A 21,035-nucleotide genomic window follows, 5' to 3' on the forward strand; every position below is an offset into this window, starting at 1 on the left:
ATTGTAACGCTTCGAAATTTTATTTCATCATCAGCATGTGATGTATCGCTACAACAAAATATTCCACAGTTGAGATGCACGACCGTTGCAGCAGTAAAAGTGGTTTGTCAGATTTGTTAATGTGTGTCTGTAAGGGGGGCAGGGGCAGGGAGGGGTGCGGGGCTGGATAGGGGCTACTGGTTGGATGTGCAATAATCAAACAAAGGTTTTGGCACTGATAATCATTTAGAAACTTTTGTCTTCACTGAATGTAAACATGTACTGCACATCATAAGTTTATTGAGTACTATTTCCAGGTCTTTCTATTATCCTCACCTGACTACTATTAGTCAAAAAAATATCAGCAAACCAAACTGCGTGAACTGGAAAATGTCCCTGGGTTGCCAAGAAATAAATCTTCAAATGCAATGTAGCAGTGGTGAGCGAGTGTGTTGTATGCAGAAAATGACCTCGTATAGATAACGTGCATTTTATCATGGAAATGTCAGTCATCTAGCACTTTCTTATGCAAGTAACAACTCAGTGTCCAGTGTTGCTCGGGTGTGTATTTATTCGAATGTTCTGCTAGTCCATCACCTCCTGCCGATTTGTCCATTTGCTCCTCTCCCTCTCTCTCTGTCCTTTTACTCCCCACATTCTCTCATAATCAATATCATCCTCATCACATATGTTTTAATTTATTTCACACACATTTCACCTGTATCCATAGCAAATTTCAGCCTGCAGTTTCATTTTCAAGCAGTTCAATCTTTGTTCACAAGATATGACATAATGTGTCGTAAAATGACATAATTTTATAGGTACATCAAGTGGAATGTGCGGATTTTGTTGACAAAATTTGTTCCAAATAGAGTTACTAGCAGAGAAGTAATAAATTTAAATGTCCTGCAGGATGAGGCAGTTGTCCGTGCCTTTCTGTGTTTATGACATTACATCTTCAGAGCTATATGATCTACAGAGATGATATTTTGTACGTACATTTAGCATAATATGTAGATACTGCCTGAAAAATGTCATTAATACCTTTAGTAGTAAATAAGTAAGAAATTAAAACATCAAGCCTGATGTGGCATTATTACTGCACGAACACCAAAAATGCAAGTGAAACTTTTTTCATCATTTTGTTGGCACTGACAGTGAGAAAAAGTTTTTTTAAAAGGTCTGAAGTTATGTACAAAGTTTGTTGCAAGGCACTAAATATGATCCTTTTCTATAATACTGGATATTTCACAAGTTGTGAGCTATGCTACTCCTTCATTCCCACCCGTCTCATAGGTATGTGGTTATTTTCCCCACAGTGATTCTTTATCGACACTGATATGAGTACCAAGTGTTCTTGAAATTGGCCAGCTGATTTAGGAGATGACAAACATACATACATACAAATGTGCATCCATTTTTGTATGTTTGGATGCAGATATGCCCAGGTCCATGGTCTGCTTGTAATGATGCTACGTTTGGTAAACTAATACGTGTGTGTGTGTGTGTTGCGTGCGTGCACACCAATGTTTTAGGAAAGTAACAACCAGTTATGCTGTTAGTAGCATGTGAAACTATTTCAATTTTTGCACTGTCTGTGAAAATTAATTTTTTTTTGTTATTTTCAACCCCACGCTTCTTGTTATCTCATTAAAGATCATAATCGAATGTGTAGTGTAAAATACAATTTTCATTTTCAAACACTTTGAAACATATGAAAGAGACAGAACTATAGTACACAGATCAATTATCAATGTAGGAGACAAATAGTTGTGGTCATTAGTGAGCGGGTGGCAACATGTGTGACCAGTCAGCCTCTGTGGCTGACAGTGGTTCCTGCAAAAACACATGGTGTACTGTACTCTGGCTTGCAATATGGTGTGGTGGAGGAGGCTCTCAGCGTCTTTTAAATGTTTTTGAGGAAACCCTCCATAACAAGGAGTGCCAATATTTATGGAATCACAGTGGAGCCTGAAGAGTTGTCCATCAGCGCACCATAACAAATTCCATTGTGGACATCGAAAATGCACACAACAACATTTTGTTAATTCAGCTCAATCTCGGAATTTGGGTTTGCCTACAATGGAATAAATTACTACATTACAACTGTTGGCACTGCATTCATTTTAAAGAATCAATGTTTCTTCATCATGTGATCCATTCTTCAGCACTACATTGACTACAAAATACCCTCATTATTATATTGCTAATGAATTTTTCCCTTTTTATACTTTGTGTGTTACTGTATGTGGGTCTGTAACATTGCGATGTTTTTGTTATGTGAAACTTCCTGGCTGATTAAAACTGTGTGCCCGACCAAGACTCAAACTCGGGACCTTTGCCTTTCGTGGGCAAGTGCTCTACCAACTGAGCTACCGAAGCAAGACTCACGTCCGGTACTCACAGCTTTACTTCTGCCAGTACCTCGTCTCCTACCTTCCAAACTTTACAGAAGCTCTCCTGCGTATTATGCAAATGAAGCATTATTAGGCCTCTTTGAAGTCAGTGCTCACACCTCCATCAACCTTGAGTAAATCATATTTTCTAATTGAAACATCTCTCTTAAAACACCCATTAAGGTAGAATGCTCTTACATGTGGTTACATTTATGTTAGTTGTAACTAGACAGTGTCGGATAAGCCTCCAGTCAAAATTCCTTGTTAGGACAGGTGATTAACATTAATCTGACTGCTGCATAAAAATCTTCTGGCAAGGTACACTGTGGCCTGATGCTTCAGAGCAGTTCATACACTCAGAGCAGCCAATTTAAAATTCTCCTCCATGGGAGACGAATGAAACAGAACTGATGACGAATATTTTTTTGGAATTTTGCTTCTTGGGCAGCTCCGTAGTGAGGCATTGTGGTCCTGGACAGACACACACACACACACACACACACACACACACACACACACACACACACACACACACTCTATGCTCCATTTGCCTGTACTGTACATACTACTGTTTGTTGTTTTCTACACACTACTGTGACATACATGGATGGAATGTATTAGGAAGATAATATATTAAAACAAAATTGTAGACTCCATACTGTATTTTATTACATTACGTATGACTATATACGTTATTACATGAGACTACCATATGGCAGTCAGTTACACACATCCATTGTTGGAAAAGAAATGCTTACATCATTAAAAGAAAAAAGTGCTTACATATAGTATTACTTGTTTAACACAAACTTGCCTGAAAGCAGGCAAACATTAACACATGATGACAGTGAATATACAGATTAGAGAGAGAGATGGAATAGCATAACCAACAATGAGTGTTATGAAAACATATCACACCAATGAAGATATGTAAAGAAAATGAGGTTGGGAAACACAACTAATTTTTTAGCAAAATTAATTCATTATGGTAAGTATTACAGTACATAAGGCTCAGATCTACATAAGGCTACATTGGGATACCTCACTTATAGCTGAATATAAATTTTATAGAATGTAATGGTACGGTTACAGAATTTCAACACACAAGTGAATGAAAAATACAAACACTATTGCAATTACTTCACTGTATGCCACACACAATTGCGGGCAGATAATTTCTTTGGTATGGACCTACAGTAACAGACAACACACAAAAATCAATATTTGATGATAAACTCTCACGTAACTTAATATGTTGTTGTATCACATCATACTAAGTATGAACAAATGGCAGAAGTTCCCAAACTAGATGTATAGGAAAGTTTGTGCTTTCAAGCTCCAACAGTCTATGCGTAACAATATCTGTCGCTCATCTCTTCGCATCTGTTCGCCAAAAAATATGCAAAGGACAACAACAGTGAAAGCCTTTGTAAATACTGTCCTTGGAGAAAAAACCGAAATATCCTTTAGGAACTAGAAATTTAATTTACAATAGTATTGAATAATAAAATATCCTTAATGATTGACTGAACTCGCTAAGTGAGCTTCTCTTTAGAACTTTCAAAGATGTAATTCATACATTTTACAGTAACTCTGTAATTACACTAGAGTACAGGTAACTTACATTAATATTATTCAATATCCACATCAGTTAAAAATTTCTACAACTCTAGATGCATACTCTTCCGTTTGTATCACTCGTATTTAACTTTTGGATAAAATACCTGCCCAGTTAGACACTTTGACAATCCTGTTTTGATGTTAACTTGTTAATGGAAACATTCCTTTGTGATCGATAATAAATCTTCCACTGTACAGCTCGACATCTGTACTATACACAGTAAGTGCAAAATAATTAACAAGATTCAAATATCTGTACATAATTTCTATAGTAGAAAAGATACAAGTCCTAAATGCTACTGTACAATGTTTACACAAGTCGCTTCACACTGTAAGTTAGCATTAGCTAATATTATATGAGAATTTGCACAATCTTATCACCATCTTTCACTAATTATCATGTTAAAGAGCTACCAAAATTACATTCATTCTGTTTCATAGGCAAAAGAGAGAACTATGTGAGAAATAAGTCAATGGAAACCATCATAAAAGAAAGTGTGTGTTAACTGTACCACAGTGAGGGTGGGCCAGAGAGAGAGAGAGAGAGAGAGAGAGAGAGAGAGAGAGAGAGAGAGAGAGAGAGAGAGAGAGAGAGTCACTAAAAATAAGGAAAAAATGGCAGTATCAGTGAGTGGTTGTGATATATTTTGTTTCATTTGGTTCTACACAATTAGTGTTTTGCCTTTTCATTATTAATAAAAAGTTCATCGTTATCTCTTATTTCATAGACACTAACATCACTATTTACATATCTCTTATTTCAATACACACATGAAAGATGATACCTGAAAGCTTACTAAATTGTTTGCATATTAATCTAAAAACATTGCATTTAAACAAACAAAAACCCTTACACGAGTTGGATATGGTGTGGATTCTTTGCAGTAGTAGTGTTGTCACTAAACAGAGATAAGAGATGATGTTAAAATCACAAATTACCTATGTATATAACATTATTCAGTTAAACATACAACAAGGCACGTCCAAAATGCACATAAATGGTAGGAGTGTAGCTGAAGTACACTTTAAAATAAGAGACATGCTGAGTATATCTAACGAGAAATTAGATGAAGTTTATGGTGTTATACCTCTTCATATAACTAAAAATGTATTTTTTCACTTCAGAAAAACTGCCTGTGATCACTAATTGTTTTTTCTTCACATTGTCTTTTGATGTCTCAGCCCCCACCAGTGCATGATCACTCTGGCTGATAGTACAATAAACACTTATTACACGGAATGAGGACTAGTAAGTACAAAATATCCCTCTTGACGGAAGCATGTGATGATACATTTGTTTGTATTGCCTCACATAATGAGAATGGCCTAGCAAATTCTTTTGTTAAAGTGTTCAGTGCACAGACGACGATCCACCTGACACCTTGCTCTAGGAGTAGTGGCACGAGGTGGGCGGTTGTCTCTCTCATTACACGACATCATGTCTTGCACTCCTCTGATGATCCAGTCTGCCACAAAGAAAGATTTTGGTTTCTGTCCACAGAGACAGCGACTGAGGAACAGGCGACACCATTAAAATTTGCCATTTGTGTAGCTTATTACACAACATACACAGAGACAAATGACCCACGTAACACTGACTTGCTCCGCAACTGTCAGGAAGGGACTTCCACATACATGTTGCTTGTTTCAGGTGGCCATCTACAACTACACCTCTGGTAAGCTAACTGCTTCCAGAACAGACAAGAAGTAACAGTCCGTGGATACTTGGATAGGATTCGGCCAAAGTCACTGCGCTCTAAGCAATTACGATGCAGATGTGTGACAGGGAAATGACAGGTCTAGTCAGAGACACTCGTGAACTGCTCGTCGTATTTGGGTGTCCTTGCTCTGACAATGATGGTGAACATCTTGCAGATGGCAACAGGAAGAAGTATGCTGGTTACGGTGTAGGATCTCCATTGTTGCTTCCCAGGTGATATAGTAGTCCCTCCCCAGTATATCTCATTCCTTGTCAAACTGAAGATTCTTGAATAGTGAGGCCAAGCTGCTAGGCCCAATGTCAGTTTGCTACTAGCAGGGGACCAGTACTGCCACCTATACTGACAATAACCACGATTCCTCCACTAATAGCTGCAACCCACAAATGATGATTACTGTAGATGTCTGTGAGAGGTGCACAATGGTGTTGGGAGTTGTGAAATGGGAACTGTGAAGTCCCATATGCATGTGAGAACTTTGTATCACTTGCGACTGGCTGTCTGCTAGCCTACACAGCTGCTTCAGTGGTGAGTTCCTATGCGAGACTGTCCCTGGAGTACAGGTAGTAACTTGAGACCACACATTTCCCGTATCATCATTCCATTTATGGCGGTGACAGCTGGTTGACACCTCCCAACAGTTGGTATGCTTCCTTATGGGGAAGTCTTCAGAAGTTTATTTCTACTTCTTCCATCCTGCCCAGTACATTTCTGATGCCGAGAGGTGTTCACTCCAACTGAAAGAAATGTGATTCACTGCCCAAAACCAGAGTTAGTTCAATTACACGGGAAGAGCACTGCTACCTGTGCACAAAATATATCTTAGTGCCTGCAACACAGGCAGTGAATACAGAATCTTTTGGATCACAGAGAATACACAAAAGTAATAGCACTGAGCTTCCTTGTCCACTGGGCACCCCCGCTCCAGAAACATACAGGCATAGCTAAAACTGCCAACAGGTACATTGTGTAATAACAAAATATCAGCATGAAAGGATGATAACAACAACAACAATAATAATGACAAAAATGATGATAATGAAAGTGGTAAAATAGAATACAAAAGCAGAAGCTCCCTTTTCCCAAAACTGTTACTATTTTGTAACCGCAAAACATTACTGCATAGTGTATCAAGGAAAATGATTATCAACACCAAACAGAATATACAGATTGTTCATTCACATAATGACTAATGATAACAGTCGACACTGTGAACCACAGATTTAGGAGGCAAATTCTTTACAGTGGTATAAAGTGAGTAGGTGGTGTGCTTTTTCTTAGAAACAGACTTGTCACACACAAATCATTCAAAGCCCTTTTCTGCAGTTGTTTCTTGCACAAGTACCTCCTGTGAACACTCCTGCATAACTTCAACACTGAAACCAGTGAAAGCTGCTCTAATCTGCATTTATTTATTGACAATCAGTTTCAGTCCAGTGACACTCTTTCACTGCTTCACTCATTGGTTTGGATAAGAGTCTCATGTGATACAATACAATGGACTCAATTTGTATACTTAGTGACTAGTAGAAAAACATGTACACAACAATGGACGCACATAAATGTGACTGATGCTGCAACTGTGAATAATTATGATTAAATGCCAAGGAACATTCCTTCACCTGTTGTAATGAATCATATCCATTAAAAAGACTGACGCTCAACTGACACTGGTTGTCAATAAATGAAATGTTAGAGCAGTTGATGGTGGTTTTGTTATGTCATCTTTTAAACTGCTTACACACATATAACGGATGGCTCACAAGAATCCAGTCCTGAGTCATTAGACAGCTAACCGTCACCTGCCAACTGTCATCTACTGTTTTAAGGATTAGCTTTTTATTATTTCCTTATTATCTGATTATTATGCACCAATTAGCTGTATCTGCTCAGGATGGGCAACAATTTGTGTGTAACTGGCAAGCAGCCTGTACTCAGTACTGTTTCTTGTTTGCTGACCTGTATAAAGCAATATCAACATGAGTAACAAAACGTAATAGAGAGTTTGAAACAAATGTAAATGTACCTGATCACGCCATCAGAAATATGGATTAACTTCATACTGTAAAGACTGGGATTGTGAAGGAAGGATTTCAGTATCCAGGGATAACATCACTACAAAGTCCACAGAATAGCTCACTAGCAATCAGACAAGAGATGATTTCTCAAAGATGAGCAAAGACCAATTTGGCACAGAAACAGTATTGTTGCATTTGACTACGATTATTGCTCTTCAAATCTGGCACTCAGTGAGCTGATTAGCATTAGTAAGCTCATACTGTAGTGGTGTTGTGTAATTAACATATGTATGCTGAGCTGACATGTCCACATGATACTGTGTTGTAATACAAGTATACTATTCACTTATAACAGAATTAAACAGAGATTATACACAGCAAACCCAAAGGTTGCACAGTCAGCTCTGGGCAAGATGTTTGTACAAAGGAGCAATACGCAACAGCATAAATCACTGCACAATATGGAAAGACACTTTCACATGGAAAGTAACAGTACTGTTATTCAGAAATGTCATTTTAAGTAACATGCTCTCACAGTGCAGGAGCTTCTTACATGTTATGCAGCACATTCCATATCCAAAACTATACATTTACAAATCAAAGCTATACACATTACAGCATAAAGAATAACTACTTGTGTTGACAATATTTTTCATATAAATTATAGTTATTTCAATAATACACATAACTTTATCAGATTACCAACTGTTCAATCCATGCCCAACAAACTGAATTTGTACAAACCAAGTAAAACATCTACAGCATTACATCTGTCCGATATTTTTGTGACCACTGAACTGAGAGAGATGCAGGTCAGTTCTTAATGTCACCCAACACAGGAAAATTGGCTGTTTTGTATAAAATGTGGAATTCAGTTGAGTAACTACATTTAGTCAACTGGTAAATACACAAACACACACTAGTTAAACTACCAAGACAAAATATAAATATTATCTGTATATAAAGGTTGTAGGATGTAAACTTAACCCTTTCAAAAAGTCACTTCAAGTAATTATAAAAATACAAAATAGTTTTCTTTTAAAAAAAATGCAATCAAAGAGCAACTAGTGTTGGCAATACACTCCACATTGCACCACAAGTTATATACCACTGTTTGTCAAGTACTGATTAGTACACATAAATATGTTTACAACACAGCTGCTAAACATGGCTGTTATCAGTAAATATATCAACATTTTGACATCAACTATTGCAAAAAAGAGAAAATTTGTGAAGTACTTAATTAATAAAATGATGAAATATCAAACATACATATTCAAAAAGAGGGAGCCGACTCCACATTTATCATCAGAACCTGCAACTTATTTCACAAATACACTACATTAATTGATTAATGCATTTGTTTTTATTTACATTTTCTTTGTATGCAACCATCAAAACGATGGCTGTTGTGAACATCAAAAATAAGAATAGTACAACTATTACACCAAAATATGTTACTTAAAAAGCAACTTTTGCATTTTATACCTATTTTAAACTTTTTGTTATAGCTGATAGGCTACTGGTTCATATCACAAACAGTGTCTTAGAATTCATTCAATGAATAAAGCCATTTTTTATCAGAAAAGATTTTACTTTCGTGTCAAAATCATTTTCTTGCATTTTCTTAGGGGCTTGGTAGTTTCTCAATGGAATCAAAACCTGATAAGAGAGCTGTCCCAAAGTAGCCACCCCAACATGGCAACTACTGTATTTGAAACAAATGAGCATGGTAGAGAGTACCAATGTCAACAATTTTATATTGTTTAATATTTCTTTGCTAGGTACTGACAGTGAATGTTCTCAGCAAATTTGTAAACTTGTGTAAAGTTGGTCCTCATTATTTGATACTGTACTGTCATTTGAAAGGTCTTAGGGCAACATCAAAGCTGAGCTGGGCTGTACTTAGTGGGTGTCTGCCCCTTCGTTTACAACAGTGACTTATTGACTGGCACACAGTTTAGGTGAGGCCAGATGAGCCTTGAAGGCAGGTGAGTAGTTCTCTGAATGAGGGTGTTTAGCAAACGGACTGGTCAGCCAATTCCCCCAGCAAATGCCTGTCGAGAACAAGTGGGGCATGTTGGCAAGACATACTGCAGCATTCCCACTGGCACCGACACCCGTCCAGCAGTCGTCAACCGTGCTGGTGGAGGAATGGGACAACCTACTGTATGAGCTCCTTACCAACTTAGTGGCCAGCACAGGAGCACGTACAGCACACGTTACCATCCTTGGTGTTCGCACATCCTATTAAGAACCATGTCAGTCCAGAGGACTATCATAAATCACAGTGATTTCAGTCTCGACTTTGAATGGAAGTGTCACTTCTGTTCGAATGATTGTATATTTCTCTCAGTTACCTTCTGTACTATACTAGGGCACTTCTTTCTATGCACAGCTCAAGTTTCATGGAGCTACATTACTTTACAGTGACACTTACGGATGAAAGTAGCTTTCGTTCTTATGTTTCACACAGCAGTGTACTTTCGGGGCCAGTTTATTTTCTACCCACGCTGTATCAACTCTTCTATAAGCAGGTCCACTCATCGTGACAGTATGTCTTCACTCACCCTGGGCACAGCTCACCGTGCCTTTTGTGGTACCACTGCAGCTCCTCCATCGTCATCTGCCACACGTGCTGCTGTTTCCACCGGACTGAGCAAAGAGCGCAGATATCCTTGAACAAAAACTCCCATCACCCCATCAACAGCACATACAATATAGATATACGTAGTTCAAAAATGACCAATGCTTTCAAAAGATTATGAATTTAAAACAACTCATGAGGAACTATTGTCTAAGCAGAAGAAATCATGTTTTAACTTTTGTAGACTTCAAGAACGCGTACAATTCCACAGACATAGGAATTCCTGATCTGTATCAACCTCCTTATCTCAGAGCAGCACTTGCAACCCACTTCCTCAATTATTTGTTTGTTGTATTCCAATCTCTGCCTTCATACACAGTTTTTACCGTCCACAGGTCTCTCCTTGATGTCCTAACAGATGTCCTCAATACACTAGAAGAATTTGGAACATACCCACAAAAATATTTTGCAATAATTAAACGAATACTGACAGTAGAAAAACAGAAATTGGTATAAGACATGATGATGGCCTCTACCAGTCATAGGGACATTTTCCTGTTCCATTCATATACAGAATGCCAGAAAAATGACTGTTTAAATACCTTTGTGTGGAAAAGCTAATTGAAGCCGTACGTGTTCACATAGTTCTGTATGATACAAGCCATGAAGATTACTTGAAAACGAAGCTGAAAAACTGAGAAGTGAGAGGAAGTGGCCATGGAAACTGACATACGAAATGGTAAGTTGCATTGTAATTCGTTGTTAACTTTCTACATTGACATTGTTAAAACTCTGTAGCAAATTTTCGTGATGTGCTCTGTCCTGGTTAAATGTTTATCAAAAAAGATGCCTAGATTCCTTACAGTATCATCCCTTACTAGCGTGTAGCCCTCCATATCTGCCAGTGAAAACGGAATAAATGGATCTAACCACGTCTTTGGTATCAATATAGAATCGAAACTTTCGTCCAAGTACATTTCTGATATATATTCAGAGAATGACACAAAGTTCTATGAGCACTGTTTAAATTGATTTGTTGTTGGATAGTCCTGATGACTAATAGTATTCTGTTTCTGATAATGTCTGTATGCTAAAATACGGTTTCTGTTAATTGATGGTAATAAAATTTGTCCACTTCTCACTATATATACAGTAGCCTGGCGACAGCAAGGGCTTTTCTCACCAGCTACTCTGCCCCTTCTGACTCACGTCATATGGTCCTCCTAGTGCCTTCTTCGGCGTGAGAACCTGTAGCTAGCCAGCCACTCTTACCAAACTTTGTTAAACATGTAAAAAGAAAACGATAACAATCCAGACTGGGCGAAAACAATTGCACTGAAATCTTAAACGACACCGCTGTTATGTTTAAAAAAAATAGCAGTCGGATTCTTTGTATCTCGGATTATTCTTTATTATTGCTCAATATTGACAAGGACATATTTAAAAACAACTGTTGAAGAATGGAATCAGGCGTCTTGTAGCGTATCACTTATAAGGAAATGAAAGCAAGCAGAAAAGAAGGGATTCTGGGGAAAAAAAGACATTGTTTAGAGGTCAGAAATTTTAACTTCTATCTCACTGTTATAATAGTTCTCTAATTTTTATAAAGGCAAGTGAGAGATATTCATTTTATTTTTATCAAAGTTTTGTGGGTGCGCCATGTTTGTGGTTGCTCCAGCATTGGCACATCCACGTAGTCGGCGCACATGCTATACAGTCGTTACTGTGTGTGTTTACGTGGCCCACTTGTAGCAGGCCTAGCGATATGAAATGGATGTCGATGGGTCAGGTTTGGAAATTGGTGGTGTTAGTGTGAAGTGGTTGAATTTGCAGGCTGTACGGGATGGTTTATAATAATAACATTTTTCGAGTAAATCAATTAAAATTTTTCATTAATATTGATCCCAACAAAGACTTTTATTGCAATTAACATGTACCAATGTATTGTTTCACAAAATAGAAGCATGACAAATGTTATGAATTAATTTATGTACTTGAAACAGTATGTCGTAGCTGTATGGATATTCTTAGTTTCTCAGTACTTTCCTTTCGAAACGCTTTCCCTTTGCCATGGAACAATTCCTGTAGTGTTAAAGTACGTAGTGGAGTTCTGTCGAATTGTGAAAGCTTTCTGTGAATTTCGTGTTACATTTGATTGTAACAATGGTCACATTTGATCCTCTGGCATATCCTCCATAGTGTAGTCTCTACTTATTTCAGCTTTAGAAGTAATTAAATAGTTGTGCAACACACAAGTTGCCTTCACAACACTGATAACACTATCTACTTTAATTTCAAATGGTGCTCGAAAACGTGAAGCAAGTATACCAAAACAGCACTCTGCCGTTTGGCGTGCTCTTGACAGTCTATAGTTGACTATTTTTGTTTTCATAATTGTCAGTGACGCTTCGTTTTGGATAAGGTCGTATCAAATTCTCACATAAATAGAATGCCTCATCGCATACAAATACGAAACGCATTGTCTCCTGTATTGGAGATAGTGCTGCAGATGACCGAAGCTGTGAACTGCGTTTCATCATTCTTTTCGCCATAACGCTTGTATTGAAAATGCTTCCATCACTGAACCTCCCTTGTGACCCAACGTCAATACAGTAGAGTCTCTATAGTTCGAGTTTCCAAAAGCCCGAGCCTCTTTTTTTTTTTTTTAAAAAAAAAAAGGTTGCAACGATCTTTCTTTTTTACTGACATGATAAATAATGAAAACATCATTGCAAAAGATAGATAGGGAGAGTACAGCTCAGTGACAAAGCAGACAACAATGCAATCAACACCGACGATTAGCTCGCTGCCCTGTTGCACGAACATCTATTGTGAGTATGGCACGAAATATCCCGGCTGCTACCGATCAAAACTGGGGAGTTAATACGCTGCTGTAGTTCCCAGTACCTGTACTGTACAGTGTTGTGTATCGTTTTGTTTGTTGACTGTGTGTTCCGTTGTACACCTTACAAAGAAGAGTGCTGTAACAAAAAAGAGGAAATTTGTGCCTTTGCATCTAAAAAGAATTCGTAAAAACAAGTGAGGCATTGTTCATGTGGTTTACCCAACAGAGACAGAAGGGTGTTCCGATTTTTGGCCCAATCTCGCAAGAAAAAGCTTTGTTTTTCAGAAACCAGGTGCAGGAAGGAGATGACAATTTCGCCGCTAGTGTGGGCTGGCTCGACAAGTGGATGAAGAGGTACGGAATGCGTCAGCTAGACGTATGTGGAGAAAAACCTCTCTGGTGACGCTCAGGCCGTTTCAGAATTTATCGTAGAGTTTAAAAAAATGGCAACTTCAAATGCAACTGGAAACCACAAACTAAAACTAGTTGTGATTGGGAAGTCTGCCAAGCCAAGAGCATTCAAGAATGCATCCATCTCAACTCTTCCGGTTGTCTACACACATCAGAACAATGCCTGGATGAATCAGGAAATCTTCAAGAACTGGTTATTTGTACCTGACTGCAAGAATTTTTTAAAAGAAAGGGGACTGCCATGCAAAGCAATTTTGCTTATGGATAATGCGTCCTCACATCCAAGTGCAAGAGAACTGCAGTACGAAGGTATCCGCGCCTTGTTTTTCCCACCAAACGTTACCTGTCTCATTCAACCCATGGATCAGGGCGTTCTGGAATGTCTAAAAAAGTATCGACGGCGATTGCTACAGTCAATCCTGCATTACGAAGACAACGAAAGCATTGTAGGAGATTTGAAGAAAATGACTTTGAATGACGTCGTGTACTGGATTAGCGAATCTTGGAGCGAAATAGACACAATGTCTAAGTCATGGAGGAAAATTCTACAGGAAGTATGCCAGAAACAGAAACTGAAGATTTATCAGATGAGGATTGTGTAATTTAATCAGAAGATTGCCAGGGTGTGAAGAGGTGGAAGTAGGCGAGTGGTTAAACTCGGACGAACAATATGAAGCGACAGACTCTTCTATAATTGACACGGTTAACATTCCATCGCAGTGTGAGAGTGACGAGGATGACGTGGCAGAGGCTGCACCGATGATAAGTCACACCGATGGCTACGCTGATCTCGAGGCCGCCATATGCTACGTGTAACAAGTGACGTTGGCGTGACATAAAAACGAGAACATTCTCCAGAGTTGTTACTCAGAGCAAAAGAACATTCTGAAAGAAAGTTTTCAGTTTCGTATGAATAAAAACTAGGAAGCATAATCTCTGACCCTGGAGTACTTTCTCTCTACCTCCCCTCCTCACTGAGTAAGTTCTCAGCAAAGAGTTTAAAATCCAACATCTTTGGTTCTCAGTTTGTTTCGTTTGCATGTGTTTTGTGTTAGCGAAAGTTTTTCTGAAGTTATTTCTGTGCCGAAATGGAAAACTCAGAATTAGCCTTTGTCAACATGATTAAAGATTACCCCGCAATCATCAGTAAATGCGGCCGCAAGAAGAGAGAAGGTGGAGTGTATTAAAGAAATACAACACTGTTATATGGTTAGTTTCGGGAAAGAAATAACGGACAAGCAGATAATGAAGAAACTGCACAACATGAAATCCCGAATCAAGGCCAAAACGGATGTGAATAAGACGGGAAACATTAAGATTTCCATGAAAAATGGGAGCAGACATTATTAAAGTTTTTGGACGGAGATGACTGCAACCCAACTATCCACAGAGTTCCTGGTAAGTCCCATACTTCCCGATTTTTTAATTACGTGCTTAATGCTTCGAAATTGTGATTCAGAAAAATACGTATTTTCAACATGTGAAAATGAAACAATGTGTGGTAAATTTCGTCTACTATATCACCATTTTTCAGTAAAAGTATCACAGTGTATTATGCATGAAATTGGACGAACCCCTCCCACATTTCTGCGTAAACCTGCTTGGTATATTTATTAACTAGAAACTAAATCCTGACACACTACTATTACTGATTTTTTTAATTTTCATTAGGAGCTTGTGCAGTAGGTGGTGGTTCCACCTCTGTCATCACTTCACCACAGAATTCGGAGGTAGCTGACACAGATTGCACATTGTATGAACAAGAATCAATTTTGCAGCTACCACTAATTGTTGCAAGCCGACCATATGGATCTCGTGGGCCCCCAAGTCGTCATACCTTCTCAGTCGCCTGCTTCGGGACATGAGAGAGTGCCTAAACTTCGGAGATTAAGCATGGAAACAAATGAGACAATTTGTCTACTCCAGAGCTGCAAAGGCTGGTGCTATTGTACCAATTGGACATATTGAAACGAAAGCAGCAGAATTGATGCGTGATGAAGATAAACAATGAAACAAATTGTGTAGTGTCTTATTTACGTACCGAATTTTATTAATAAAAACATCTTTTTTAAGTGAATATTCATTTACATTCCTCATTTATCAAATTCCATATCCTCTTACAAAAATTATTCAGTACAAATTTTGTTTACAATGAAACAATAAGAGTAATATAATCCAATTTGAAATGTTAAAAAGTGTATGCACTTATATTGTTGTGTCTGGCCAGTATCTTCACCACATCATTTAAACAATTTCTGGTAAAGTAAAGCAAAAAGAGTAACTTGTTTTACTGTAGCATCTGGCAAATACCTTCACCACTAATTTTTCGTACAGTAAAGCAAAAACAGTAACTTGTTTCTATTTTAAATGCTGCAGGTTAGACATTTGTGCACTTATTCATTGTAGCACAAGGCAAATACCTTCATAACATCCTTGGAACTTTTTGGTAAAGTAAAATAAAAACTTGTGCCATCAATCTGCTGAAGTTACAGAACAGAAATTACACTAAGGTTCCAGCACTTCATGTTAACCTGTTGTGTCCAAAGCTATTTACAGTAGTATCTGAAAATTCTGTTCCAGTTTGAATAGTTAGAGGTTAAACAATTTTTGTTGAAAGTAAAATCGATGATAGAGAATGAAGAAAAACACTAAACAGCATTTTATTACGTAACATCAGAGCACTGTGTTTTATTTTCATGGGGGAATAATTATTGTAATTACAAAAAATATACAAATTGGGTTTAATTATTCAATGTTTGGACAGACACCCATACATTACAGTTGTATTACATTTACTATTTCCCGTCTTCTGTTTGTTCCACGTACACGTACGTTTGCTGCTTCCTCTTCTCCCAGTACTGGAAGATTGTTGTCGTCATCACTAGGTGCCTCAAAATCCCCATCCCCTACATGTTTTGCTACGTTGTGCAAAACAAAACAGGCTATTATCACACTGGGGATTTTTGTTTGGGCAAGCCTTATTTTATTTTGCAGAATTAGGAAATGCCTTTTCACCTGTCCAAAGCACCGTTCGATTATCACCCTTTCCTTAGGAGTGAAGTATGTTGTATGCCCTCTCATCAGGCGTTTCGGGATTTTGAAATGTTGTCATTAACCACGGTGCAATGCCATATCCTTCGTCTCCTAAAATTAGGGCGTTGCACTGGTTCTCACGCAATATACGATACACATCGGAGTTTCTCCATATCCTAGCGTCATGTACAGACCCCGGCTATGAAGCAGCAACACTCGTAAACATTTCAGTGTTGTCACACGTCGCCTGCACGTTTATAGATGGAAAGCCCTTTCGATTAACTTATTCGTCTCCATGTGAATAAGGTTTCATTATAGGTATGTGAGTGCAGTCAAGTGCCCCTACCGCACATGGAAACTTTTATCTCGATTGCCATTTAACTTTCGCTGTTTCTAGTTCGTTAATATTTCTCGGAAATCTGATCCACAACGGTGCTTTCCTGTTTACCTGTTGCAGAACATACGAAAATGTTAGGGATACTGTATTCTGGTGTACTCCCAAATCATCTCCTACACCTATCTGAAAGCCTGGATCCGCTAAATAGCGTAAAAATATTTTCATTTTGCATTCATTGGAAAGGGCGCCTCCTCTTCTTTCGTGATTTTTCGGAAGAAAGTGATTCGCCAGCCAATTAATGTTTTGACTGTTAAATCTATACAAACTTGTACATTTCCTTTCTTCTGTGTTCCTGCGTACCACGTATATCTTTTTTTGCCTCTCAAGAAACAAATTCCGGTTAATCACAACACAACTCACTCAGGTCTAAGTATACTACGGAGCTCACTCATAAAAACAGAGAATGTTCTCCGCTTGTGAGAAACTTCTTTGGCTTTAAGGTCGATTCACACTTAACGGAACGTTTCCGTCACGTCAAAAGATTCTTCCCTGTGTTTCGAATGGCTGTGTTCACACTCGACGTCAGCGTCCCGGAACTTCTCCGTCACGCATTCTTTCGGAGAATGTTTCCCATCATGACGGTGAGTTGACGTGATATAAATCTCTGGTTTTCGAAGGACTGCCTCCATGTTTTTACTCGGCCCCTGTTTATATATTTTGGAAAGAGTGAGGTTAGGTAGATGTGGTTCGAAAACTTTGCTTGTACCTAACATGTAAGAATCAATTTTTTATAGTTTCGAGTTTCTCTTTGTTATTTATTCTAATTACAAGTAAGTTCCGGTGTTTTCTATTGTATTTATTATTTTGTTTAGATAATGGAGTTCGACGAGTATTTGACTGAATTAGTTCGTTCTCATTCAGAGCTATATAATATGACTGATAGGAGATATAGTGATTGCGTTTGGAAAGAAACACTGTGGAAGGAAATTGGAGAAGAGGTGCGGCGTCCAGGTAAATGAAACACAATTTAACTTTACTTTCTACTAAGGATTGTTAAGTGGTACGTAGTTAGTATGTGCGAAAGTTTTCGCTAGAACGATGAATATTTGAGTGGAGTACCGTGTGCAGCGTTCCACGGTAATAACATTATATACTGTACAAGGTGTTTTTTAAAACTCACAAACTCCATCAACGTAAATACACTGGTGTTGACCGAATTTATGTTGTACTGACATGCACCTAGCATTTCAGGATCTTTAAATTATGTACTGCACGTGGATGCTGTATACACGTAACGGAGAATAGTTCCAGTCAGTTTTATTGGGCTGTATATTTCCAGTATTTATCTGAGGGAGTAGCACAAAGTAATTTAGCAGACACTTTTGTGTTGTGCAGTGTATAAAGCCTCAAAGTAAAATATATCGTATCTAATGTAACACTGTTACTATATTGCACTAATTTAATATTTATGTAAATAACACACCACATAGAAAATCTGGCAATGCACTTGGGCCACTCGTATTCTTTAAATAACAAAAGTGTTATTGCTCTATACGTTTGATCAGTATGAAACAACACTTCTTTTATGTAAAAGAGACACATTGTGACTGGGTAATTACCAAAAAAACCTTTTAATGGGATGACAGAATATACAATCACTCACTCACTACATTGATTTATGTGAAAAGGAAATAAATGGACAGTCATTCTTGTACGTAGTACGTAAAGAATCTCTTACCTTATTCTCATATATATATTTGGAGCTAGAAAAAGATCACAGGATACAAATATGTTTGTTAGCAGTTTTGTAAATTACTAGATAAGGCTTACAAAGTTTCTTCAGTTTGTGTAGGCTGTAATTGAACATTTTGTAGAGTGTGTTTACTCATGAAAATTTTTGAACAAAAGTATGTTTTTATAGAAACCTGGATGATTCCCAAGAAATGGTGCCTATTGCCTATGTGCTGATTAACAGCATAGCAAATGAAAAGTACCTCATATTATTGGGAAGCTTTTGTAAAAATAAAAAAGCAAACCGTGTTTGTGTCCCCGTTAAAAGTTTGGGAAGTCCCTAATTATTTTTTGAAAAAGCGTTAGACTACTCCATGCACTATTAACAGCTGTATATGTTGTCTTATTTCAGGCCCTGAATGCAAGCGACGATGGGTGTCACTGAGAGACCAATTTAGAAAATGTGTTATTAAAAAAACAAAGAGTGGACAAGGTGCCATACCGAAGAAGCCATGGAAGTATGAGGAGATTATGGCTTTCCTGCGCCCATACATGCTGGAGCGGGAAACAGTTTCTAACATAACCGTTGATATTTGTTCAGAGGATGAATCAAACAGTGAGGTGTCGTCACCTATTCCGGACATTGAAAATAACAGTGATTTGAAGTCAGTGACAAGCAGGCCTGTCATGCAAAAGCATAGTCAAAGTGGCAATAAGAGGAGAACCACAGACTCTGCATCTGCTTCTCTGATGAATTATATTCTAGCGGCACAGATAAAGGAAGATCACATTGACAGTTTTATTTCAGGGATATGTGCCAGTATAAAAAGATTGTCCCCATTGCGGCAAATACAAGCTAAAGACGAAATTTACAGAATAGTGTCTGATCTAGAAAGGGATCAAGTGTGTGAAATTATTAACAGTGATACATCGTTAACAGTGCTGTTCATTACACAGTTTGGAAGCACTTCTATGTATAAGTTGATTAAATAAAAAGTCTCTTCACAGTGTAGTTCTGCCTTAACAACCAAATAATGTAATCACCTGTTACACCCAAAGTATTTTTTGTTGTGTTTGTGACTTATTTATGCTGATGACTAGAATTTTAGAGAACCAAGCAGCCAAGTCAGAGGTGACTTAACATGAAATTAAAAATGAAATTTTCTTTCAGGGTTTTGGTTAGGCTAGGCTTTCTTATTTTTTGATGGTGTGTGTGTGTGTGTGTGTGTGTGTGTGTAGGGGGGGGGGGGAAGAAGGTGGTGAGAGATGAATATATACTTATTAATCATGTTAAGCCCTTACAGTGACAACCAATATTTTACTATGATACGAATTACTGTTCTGAATGAGAGCTACTGTTACATATGAAGGAACAGAAGCTTATCTGGTTATACTATTTAGATTTAAAATTTCAATAGTGTTGTAGGCGGCCAAAATCTGGTGTATCCTATTGGACATGTTTCCTATGGAGAACAGCATCATAGTAAATGAATGAATAGCTCACTGATAATTTATATAAAACTTTTTCGGTGATACCTGTATCAGGAATAAGAACGTGATTTTTTTCTTCATCTAAGTGAAACAAGAATCCAGGTAAGCTCTTTATTAACAAATTTTGGCATTTTATGAAGATCCGAAACTATTCCGATAATAAACCAATTGACTAAAAAAGCACCTCTGGCGAGTGTATTATGAACCATCACACGACGTTGACGTGCCGTCTAGTGTGAATGCTCAGAAATTTCTCTGATCGTCGACGGTCCAAAACGTGACGGTGACGCTCCGTTAAGTGTGAATCCTCCTTGATTCATACGAAATCGGAGAATATTCTTCAACCCACACTAAGAACATACTCGGGTGACGTATATTATTAGACTCGCTTTATTCATGCCAACCAGAGAACTTTCCCCGAACATTTGAGTATAAAATATATTCTCTGTTTTATTCATACGACTCATCGCCGCGAGGAAACGTTGTAGCTTCGCCAAACAAAAGAACTTCACTATTACTTGTCTAAATAAATAATTATTGTTATTCTGCCAATGCAAATGCATGTCTAAATACTTTTATTTTAATGAAGTTCATATTTTGTGCTGTATTACTTATAATATCATAATATTTCTTTTTCCCATTTAAATTTAGATAGTCCGAGGAGTTTTCGATAGTTCGAGGTGGTTCCGGTCCCGTTCACCTCGAACTATCGAGACTCTACTGTATTAATGAATTTATACTCTTGGTCTACGGTAGCCATTAGCACGATGGAGAAAGTGTGTTTATAATTGAAATAGGAGGATCTAGTTTTACCAGGTTTTCTTATTACTACATGTTTCCCATCAATGGCGCCTATGCAGTGTGGGAAT

General features: G+C 37.8%; 1 protein-coding gene across 1 annotated transcript; it reads left to right on the forward strand.

Moving 5' to 3' along the window:
• The first annotated feature begins 17,540 nt into the window (after positions 1 to 17,540).
• LOC126215313 (uncharacterized) lies at positions 17,541 to 19,668 on the forward strand. Its single transcript, XM_049941994.1, has 3 exons — positions 17,541 to 17,585; positions 17,817 to 17,955; positions 19,088 to 19,668. The coding sequence occupies exons 1-3, from the start codon at positions 17,568 to 17,570 to the stop codon at positions 19,666 to 19,668; spliced, it is 738 nt and encodes a 245-aa protein (XP_049797951.1). The 5' UTR covers positions 17,541 to 17,567.
• The last annotated feature ends 1,367 nt before the right edge of the window (positions 19,669 to 21,035 follow it).

The sequence above is a fragment of the Schistocerca nitens genome, chromosome 12 (genome assembly GCF_023898315.1).
Source record: "Schistocerca nitens isolate TAMUIC-IGC-003100 chromosome 12, iqSchNite1.1, whole genome shotgun sequence".
In the NCBI taxonomy this organism is placed as follows: Eukaryota; Metazoa; Arthropoda; class Insecta; order Orthoptera; family Acrididae; genus Schistocerca; species Schistocerca nitens.